This window comes from Lissotriton helveticus, chromosome 1_1, assembly GCF_964261635.1.
Source record: "Lissotriton helveticus chromosome 1_1, aLisHel1.1, whole genome shotgun sequence".
Classification (NCBI taxonomy): domain Eukaryota; kingdom Metazoa; phylum Chordata; class Amphibia; order Caudata; family Salamandridae; genus Lissotriton; species Lissotriton helveticus.
In genome coordinates, this window is record NC_136057.1 from 156,925,042 (window position 1) to 156,935,099 (window position 10,058).

The following is a 10,058-nucleotide window of genomic DNA, read 5'->3' on the forward strand; positions in this document are numbered from 1 at the left end:
GTCTTCCATATTCATTCACTGGAGGCTCTCTGTCCTCCTCCCGCTATATTCCTTTCTTCCTCCCAGGACTCAAACACTAACTATCTTCCCATTCTATTAATTATAGGTTCTTCAGTCCCTAATGTTGTTTGCTTTCTTCGCAGAGCCTGCAGGTCGTGTTCCGGGAGCCGTTCCCCGAGCAGCCGTCGAATGGGGAGAGCCCCCTACCACAACTAGTGTCCACCTATCATCACCTGGAATCTGTCATCAATGCTGCTTGTTTCAACTTGTGGACGTGCCTTTTGTAGGCCTTCTCCAGGTCCAGAAGCATGGGCCTGCTTCCTGCATCACACATGGAGTCCTACAGACCTTGCCAAAACCTTTGTGGGGCCCCTTGCGACAGATGGCTTCAGGCGGGTGAGGAGTTTGCCTCGCTAACACTGGAGTTAATCTCCTAACTACTGAATGTATTTATACATCTCAAAAGGAGGAGAACGATCAGGTATCCGTCAGCACATGCAACCCGACAGCACTGTCTAGTCCTGGCAACTAACAGTGGTGGAGGTTCCAGCTTTCAGGCACCATGAGGGCTGATGTAGAAGGACCTACACATGCACAAGAATCCCTCTTGCAACGATAAGTGCCAGCCTGCCACCAGACTGACATGGAGACCCAGGATCCAACTAGCAATGAAACGGGTGACATTGAATTCTAAGTTCAAGAAGAGAACACCATTGAATTGTGGATAATTGAGGAATATCAGCAGACGCCTTCTCTACTTTTGTTAATTTGTAATATTTGAAATGATGAGCTGTATTTGTAAGATTATAAAGTGGGAAGGGTTTGATTTTATGATAATGTATATTTAATAAATAAATTTAATGGTATATTGCTCTCTCTGTTTTAAATAAAAAGAGGGGTGTGAGTGATAAGCCCCCATTCTCTGATTTGGTTACATGGATACATTCCAAGAGATTCTATGGGCTTCTCTGCACCAGTTACCTGTGGTCCTTACCAATGCAAGATTTCATGCTACAGGTAATGCCCTACCTTGCAGTGTGAATCTAGAGTGCATTCATATGTTCTGCATATTCATGCCAACCTAGCAGCTGAGTCCAAAATCTTGTGTTTTTTTCCCATCCATCCATATATTTTTATTTCGTTCACCATAAAAGTACATAAACATAAAATATACTCCCACAAAGGAACCATAGATAGTACATAGCTTTAAAAGTGTGTTCACATAAAACTGCATGTGCTAAAAAGTGACCAAGTAAATAACTAAACAGTTTGGAAAATTTTACAACAATAAGGTGCATCTTAAAGTTTACAAGGAGATAAGTCTGGACAAATCATATTTTAACCCTTCAGAGTCAAACTGCCAGGAAATCACTCCAAACAAGACTTTTGAGCTAAAATGTAGTCACAGTTAAAAACGTATTCCATCACATAATATTATCATTAAAGAGGAAGGAATTAGTACAGAAGTATTAAGCAGATACGATTCCAAGGGCCATAATACCTGGTTTAAGAATATCCAACGTTTGCGCCACATCGAAGTTAAAAAACAAGATACAGCAAAGACAATGGCGGCATAAGTGTTGTACTTTAAAATTCTAAATGCCTCTGCACAGAAGGAAAATGCTACGTACCAGTATGCATCTGTTCTTGGCATGTAGAGCTGCAGAGTTGTACACTTAGCATTAAATCGCCACCTGGTGTTGGGCTCGGATGATTGCATGTTGTTGTCGTCTTGGGAGAAGTCTTTGTAGGTGACTCCTCCCTTGGACAATTGTGCGCATGGGCATTGGCTCCATCCTTAGATTGTTTTTCGCCATGATGGGAAATGATGTAGTTAGCAGAAGTAAAGAAAAAAGATGTCCATGCGTGAGCATTTAAGTAAGATGAAACTGGAACAGATACAGGTCCCGGGGAGGCTGGAGGGCGTATACAACTCTGCAGCTCTACATGCCAAGAACAGAAGCATACTGGTAAGTAGCATTTTCTGTTCGAGGCATATGAGCTGCAGATTGTACACTTAGCTTCGATTGTGCAGCAGTGTCTCCCCTAGCGGTGGTCACCTGTATTTGTTGCAGTAGTTTGAAATAGTGCTTTAAGGACAGCTTGGCCTACTGCAGCTTGCTGCTTGGCTTGCACATCAACACAGTAGTGTTTAGTGAAGGTGTGTGTTGTAGACCATGTTGCTGCCTTGCATATGTCCTCTAGGAGGATGTTTCCTAAGAAAGCCATAGAGGCTCCTACTTTACGTGTTGAGTGCGCTCTAGGAGGAACTGTTAATGTACGTTTTGCTTTTTGATAGCATATTTGTATGCATTTTACAATCCACCTTGCAATCCCACCTTTGGAGATGGGGTTGCCTTTATGAGGTGGAGAAAAAGACACAAACAGTTGTTTTGTTTTTCGGAAGGACTTAGTCCTATCTATATAGTAGCGAAGAGCTCTCTTAACATCTAATGTGTGTAGAGCCCTTTCTGCCACAGAGTCTGGGTTTTGAAAAAACACAGGTAGCTCTATAGATTGGTTTAAATGAAAAGGAGTTATGACTTTTCGAAGGAATTTTGAATTAGTTCTTATAACCACTTTGTTATGATGGAGTTGTAAAAAAGGGTTCTTGTATTGTAAATGCTTGTATTTCACTTACTCTTCGAAGAGAGGTGATAGCGATGAGGAAAGCTGTTATCCAGGTGAGGAATTGCAGTTCACATTTATGTAAAGGTTCAAAAGGGGGTCACATGAGTCTTGTAAGGACAACGTTTAGGTTCCATACTGGAGAAGGTGGCAACCTTGGTGGAATGATTCTATTCAATCCTTCCATAAATGCTTTAATTGCGGGCACTCTGAAAAGAGACAGATGTCTATTTTGTAAATATGCTGCAATTGCTGCCAGGTGCAGGCGTATGGATGAATATGCCAAGTTACACCTTTGTAAATGTAAAAGTTAACAAATTATATTTTGGATGGAAGCATCCAGGGGATCAATTTGGTTATTGGTGCAATACATGGCAAATCTCTTCCATTTAGCAGCATAACAAGCTCTGGTAGTAGGTCTCCTGGCCTCTTTAATAATGTTCATACAGTCTGGTGGTAGGTTAAGATAACCAAACTCTAAGACTTCAGGAGCCAGATCGCCAAATTCAGTTGATTTGGGTCTGGATGTCGGATGTCTCCATGGTTTTGCGTTAGCAGGGATGGAGTCAGTCGTAGCTTTTGGTGTGGAACTAGGGATAGTTCTAGCAGTGTGGTGAACCACGGTTGGCGTGCCCATGTGGGAGCTACTAGGATTAGTTTGAGAGACTGTTGTCTGAGCTTGCGTACTACTAATGGTATTAGTGGTAGTGGCGGAAAAGCGTACGTAAATCTGCTTGACCAGTTCATCCATATCGCATTGCCCTTGGACAGCAGGTGTGGAAACCTGGCGGCGAAGGTTGGAAATTTTGGGTTTTGGTGTGTGGCAAACAGATCTGTGTCTGGATGGCCCCACTCGTGAAAGAAAGGTTGAAGAACCTGTGGATGTAGTTCCCATTCGTGAATTTGTTGTGTCTGCCGACTCAACAGATCTGCTATCTGATTGTGAACTCCTGGAAGGTGCTCCGCCAACAGATATATGTTTTGTGTAATGGCCCATCTCCAAATGTTCTGTGCGAGCTGGGACAGTTGTAGAGAGTGTGCCCCCCCCCTGTTTTTGTATATAGTACATGACTGTCATGTCCGTCCGGATCAAGACAGCTTTGTTCTGTACTTGTACTTGGAACGTTTTGAGTGCTAAGAATATTGCTAGCAGCTCTAGATGGTTGATATGGAATAACGTTTGTTGACTGTTCCATTGTCCTTGAGTTGTATGATGTAGGAGATGGGCTCCCCATCCTATTAGAGATGCGTCTGCTGTGAGCACTAGTTGTGGAACTGGCTCGAGGAACGGTTTGTTTGGAGCCCCCTCTATAGAAGGAGTGACGAAAGGTACCTCTACTTTGTGTGGACTGTAAAGCTCCCATTGATTTGGCAGTGTCTGTATCCTTCGTCATTTTTTCAAGTGCTGTGTCTACTTCTGGTCCAAACAATTGGTTTTGATTAAAAGGTTGATTTAAAATGGTAGTTTGGACTTCCTGTTTAAAACCTGAAATGCGTAGCCAGGCATGTCTTCTAAGTACGATACTAGTATTGACAGCTCTAGATGCAGTGTCTGCTACATCTAGTACGCACTTGATTGAGGCATTAGAAATAAGCTTGCCTTCTTGTATAAGGTCAGTGGCCTGGCCTTATATTGGTCAGGTAGATGTTCTAGCAGTTTCTCTAACTGATCTTAATGAGCCCTATCATATCGGGAAAGGAGGGCTTGTGTATTAGCTATGCGCCATATATTGGTAGCTTGTGCAGCTATTCTTTTGCCTGAGGCATCTATGACCTTGGATTCTTTGTCAGGTGGGGGTGCCTCACCTGAAGTTTGTGAGTTTGCTCTCTTCCTAGCATTGGACACAACTAGTGAATCTAATGGTAGTTGTCCCTTAATGTAGACTGGATCTGCAGGTGCAGGTCTATATTTTGTCTCAATTCTAGGGTTTAAAATCCTAGTACGTACAGGGTCTTTAAAAATTTCTGGAGCATGTATGATGACCCCTTTAATCATAGGAAGAATTTGAACAGATCTTTGTGATTGCTCAAAAGTATCTAATAGGAAATCTTCCTCTGCCTCATCAGAATGCATAGTGACGTTATGGTACATGGCAGCTCTGTGCAATAGATACCCAAAGCCAATGTTATCTTCTGGAGGAGAAGGTTTTGACGGGTATGACTATGGGTCAGGAATATCTGGTGTATCCTGTGGGTTTGAGTACTCCCAGACTGTCATCTGTAGGGTATGGGAAAGGCTCATATGTGTCCATCCCCCCTCCTAAACTATACTCATCATAATTTTGAGGTGAGTGTGGTGGTAAAAGAGGAGAATGTGCAGGAGAGATCTGTGGTGAATTGTAAAGAGGAACAGGAGGTGAAGGAGAGGGAAGTATAGGTGAAGAAGGGTGCATAGGAGATGTGGCTGAGTCCTTCTTCTTGGCAGGAACTACAGGTGTGGATGTTTCATCTGCCTTCCTCTTCTTGTGTGGTGTAGTGGACACCTGACCTGTATTTGGGTCAATGTAGATCTTCTTTTGCAGAGGATCTGGTTGGAAAAGTTCTTCTCCTTGTGGAACCTTCGTTGGCATCGATTTTTTTGGTACCAAACAAGGTTGCTGATTGTCTTTAGCCTTAGGAGTTGTTGCAGTGTCCTTTGGCGTAGTTTTCGGCACCGAAGGTGTTGTTTCGGTGTCGTAGGCCGTTTCGAGGTCTTGGACGCGTCGGAATCAGGCCTTGTCAGTTTCGTAACCGAAGAGGATGTCTTCGGAGTGGAAGCTGGTCTCGTCGACTTCGAGGCGTCGGACGCTGGCTTCATACCCTTGTGTTTAGAAGTCGACGGTTTCGGAGCCGAGACTTCTTTCGGTTTCGGTGCCGAGGGAGCTGGTGGAATCGGCACGTGCGCCTTGCTCGGTACCGGAAGGCTTAGTTACTTTCTTAGGAGCCGGGCTCGATGGCGGGGCTGTTGAAGTGGTTTTTCGGTCGAGACTGGGCCCCGGTGGCGGAGTGTTGACCTTTTCCTTCAGTTTGGGTGCTGTGTGTGGTGCACGGGCAGTAGTACTCACCCGCTGACCCGATGGTATGGAGTCATCTGAGTCGTCTGCCTCTGATATGATCTGGAGATCGGGAACGAGCGGAACCTCCTCGTTGAAGATATCCACCGGTTCCGGAGCTGATCTCTGCATGTCGTGTCGACAGGCCCTCCGATTTCGGATGGTTTTCTTGGATCGAAAGGACGCGCAGGCTGTACAGCTGGATTTGTCGTGTTCTGGCGATACGCACAGGTTGCAGACCTAGTGGTGGTCACTGCGTGGAAACTTTGCTCCACACACGGGGCATTTCTTGAATGGCGTCCTTTCCATGAGTTGTAGACCTCACGGCGTGGATAGGCCCAACGGCCTGCGTCGACGACCTTAATCGAGCTGATGGAGTCGAAACGATATGAGTCGATGTCGAAATTAGTTTGAAGAGTTTTAGGAAGTTTTGTGCGCTTCGAAGTGCTTGAAAAGTCTTTTTCGAGCCGGAGCGGAAAACTTTCATCCGAACCCAGTGGCGGAAGAAAACAATCTAAGGATGGAGCCGATGCCCATGCGCACTATTGTCCAATGGAGGAGTCACCTATCTCGTGACTACAAAGACTTCTTCGAAGACGACGACAACAACATGCAATCATCCGAGCCCAACACCGGGTGGCGATCTAATGCTAAGTGTACAATCTGCAGCTCATATGCCTCGAACACTAAATTCCTGCAGAGTTGGATGACCCACGCTGTCTAGCTGATTTATAACCAGGACAGAAAATAAATATGCATCTCTGACTCTTCTTTACAATTGCAGGCAGGGCACACTCGAGGTAGACTTTTAGAACCTTTGTTGGAAAAGGCACAGAGCGGTAGGGCTTCAAATCTAAACTGTACATATAATTTCCTAGACAGGATTGGTTGAATGTCATCCAGGAATGCTTCTATGATGTACTCGTCCTTGATTTAAAAAAAATCAGCTGCCAAATGTCCTAAGACCGAGGTTTCCTGCATAACAGCAAGTCTTTACCTCCTGTAGGATTTAACCAATTCTGACAGCGAAATTAATGGGCACAATTCTTCAGGCTTGATCCATAGGCCCGATTTGCCCAACCTATGGCAAACATGCTATATATACACAAACCAAGGTATTTTACTGACACCCAGGAAACACAGTAGCTCATTAAGCTCTAATTGATAAATCCAGGGTCTCCCATAATCTATTCCAAAAAGTTAAGGGTCTAAGACTGATCTCCTATAGGCCTAATGCCCAAGTCCAGGCGTAGAGGGTCAGAGGAGTACTAAGGGGGAGACCTAACATCTGCCTCATACAATTATCTACCTTGCTAAGGCTACTGGCAGAGCAATGGCCCCATAGGTCTGCCCTGTACATTGTGGCACCCCTTGCTTGTACTTTAAAGATTTCTGCTAATGGCCCGGATGGTTTGTGAGTAGATGTTCTGTACGGTTTAGCAATTCCCCCTACAGTCCAAGCGAGCTTAAGGCTTGCTTTGGCCACTTGCAGCCCCCACTCCAGGTTTTATGTCAAGGTGACTCCTACATAATCAAAGACCTACACTCTTTCTAACAAGGTGCCAATCAGACAAGGGTTGGGACAAGACTTGTTAGCTGGTTTGAAGACCATACATTTGGTCTCCTGTGTATTAATCTCCAGCCTCCTGCGTTTACAGAAGGCAATAAAACTGTTGTGAATCCACCCAATACCCATAGGTGACTTTGAGAGTAAAAGAGTGTTGTCAGCAAACATCATTTTTGGGACCGTACCTGCAATCCTTTACTTTGCTAAGTTGATCAACCAATGCATTAATGAATAAACAGAATAAGGTAGGTGCGAGCACGCACCCCTGCCGTACTCCTTTATTGGTCGGAAAACGAGGGGTTAGTTCACCACATTTTCTGTACCTCACTTGAGCAAAATTGCCTTTGTGTAATCTCATCAAGATGCTAAGGGGGTAGGGGGGATCTACAGGTCTCGATGTATACCCCATAATTTGTCCCTGGGCACCAAATCACAAGCCGTCTTCAGATCCACAAAAATAAGATAGAGGCTGCCACCTTCTATCGTCACCGTTTTCCAAAATAAAAGTTGGAGTCTAAAGATTTGGTCGACAGTAATGTGTTTTTTCTGAATCTGATATGGGCTCAGGATCTCTTGTTCTTCCATCCACACCTGAAGACGGTCGAGGAGTACCCTTGCAAACAATTTCTGAGTGACATCGATCAAACTGATCGGCCTGTTGTTTGTAGGCAGAAGCGGTGAACCCTTTTTTAGTACTGGGACAATTTCTGCCCCAACCCAAGTTTCAGGGATCACCATACCTTTCAGGATGGCATTGAATAAGTAGGGTCTCCATATTTCTGGTTCTGCCCGAATGAGATCCCCTGTTAAGTTATCCAATCCCGGTGCTTTACCAAAGGGGAGCCTATTTATTGCATTTAGTACTACGATCATGGTGATTCCAGGGGCCTCTAACTGGTTGATCCCGGGAAAGTCATAGAAACTTCGTTAATTTGGCCCACAACTTCCTTGATAGTATATAGAGCCTGGAAGTGTGCCTTCCATATTCCAGATGCTATATGTGGCTCAGTAGCTGACCTCCCTTCGCTGCCACCTATACTAACTATAATCAAAAGGCCTTCATATCTTTATTGGAGAAGGCAGTTTTGCGGGCCTTCCATCTGCCAAATTCCCAGTTCTTTTTTGCTTCCTGGATGCTATCTCTGTACAATACACAATTCTGTTTAATACGGTGCATATCCTTAGGTTTAACAACTTCTAACAGATCCTGTTTAGCCTTTCGACATTTGTCGTTAAACCAAGACCATTTAACCCCTTTCTTTGCCCTATGTGATACCACTGGATAAAATATATCTGCCAGACTGGATGTTAGTTCTACATGCAGTTTCACAACTCTCTCAATACTTAGTGAAGTGTCCTCTATGACTGTGGCCTCCCGCATTTCTAGTAAAATCGGAATTACTGATTGATATAATATGGCCAACTTTTCAGGTGACTGATAGATTAAGACCCACTGTTGTTTGAGAGTATTAAACCACTGCCTGAGGATGTAGAACTAGCCTTATAATTAGGATGGCCCAGGTCCGGCATCTCTATTTCCATGGGCAGGGCGTTATGGTCACCGTCATGCAGCATCAAGACAGCGAAGTCAAGGACCCTTTGCCATAACCTGGTCTCCACTAGGATATAATCCAACAGGGTTGATTGGCCTAATCTAATAAACGTTGGCTTCCCCGGAATATCCAATTTTAAACAGCCATTGCATGCTCTAAGGGGGTGAGTCTATGTAATTGAGTTAATCTGGAGTACCAGTGGGGACCAAGCCTTGACCGGTTGAATTTGTGAATCTGGGATTAGCCACTGCAAGTCCTCCTCACTGGGGGTCGTGTTAATTGAATCAACAAAGGGCTCTAATTGACAGTTAAAGTTGCCACCAATTATCAACCATGCGCTTGTGTTAACTGTAGGGATAAAATGACTCAGTTGGTCTAGTGTCACAGATTCCTGGGTAAAGCTAACAGGCCGGGAGTAAACATTATTAAAACCAATTTTTAGCTTTGAAGAAAAGGAAATTACTACACTCTGGATATCATTAGACCGGATAGTCAACTGTTCAGTCCAATTACGAACCTATCCAAATAGTTAAACCCCCAGATGGTCTGCCCCTTCTACCCGAAGTAGCAGGGACATTGAATGAAGCAAACCCCACCTCAGAGGATCTTCCTGTGTCCAGGTTTCCTGGAACATGTATATATCGTATTGGTCTACAAACAAACCCCAATCTGGACAGGACAGTTTGTTTTTTTAAGTCCAGCAAGACTCTAGGATAAAGCCCTCAAGTTATTACCTTGTGTGCTCTTTCTATAGATACATTCAAATATGTTGGCAATGGGAGGTTGAGTATTCCTCTTTAGAGCCGCAAGATGATTGTCAACTTGTGTTGTGGGCACTCCTTCTCTTGGTTTGTTGACCAGGGGGACGTGTATTGGGGCAACATGTATTCCTAGTACTTCTACCCCTACTTCTACTAAGCCATTGGTAAGTGATATTTCTACTTGATGGCCCTTACGTTCTGCCCCAACACAGGACATAAAGTCTGACTAAGCTGGTCACCACTATACTCCTTTGATTTTCTGGGCGTCCTCTGGCTTCTAAATCCCTGAGCTGAAATCAGTGTCACTGCTGGTCAATCTACCTCCTCCAGGACCCCAAATCTGTTGTGTACTGGTATATTGAATAGCAAGGGTCTGAGAGGTGCATGCCAGAACCTGTGGCTTAATTATTTAATGTCCATCTGCGTGCTTCTGGGGTGATGTACATCCTAGGTGGCATTTGACATTAACTATAAAAATAATCCAGTGCAAACAGCCTAATCCGTGTGAGTGACTCCT

General features: G+C 44.3%; 1 protein-coding gene across 7 annotated transcripts in view; it reads left to right on the forward strand.

Moving 5' to 3' along the window:
* SZT2 (SZT2 subunit of KICSTOR complex) overlaps nucleotides 1–864 on the forward strand; it is an 804,663-nt gene extending 803,799 nt beyond the window's left edge. For all 7 annotated transcript variants that reach the window (XM_078659317.1, XM_078659363.1, XM_078659315.1 and 4 more), the window contains one exon: nucleotides 144–864. In XM_078659317.1, coding sequence (XP_078515443.1) covers nucleotides 144–287 — 144 coding nt within the window. In that variant the 3' untranslated portion in view covers nucleotides 288–864. The remainder of the gene's footprint in view (nucleotides 1–143) is intronic.
* The last annotated feature ends 9,194 nt before the right edge of the window (nucleotides 865–10,058 follow it).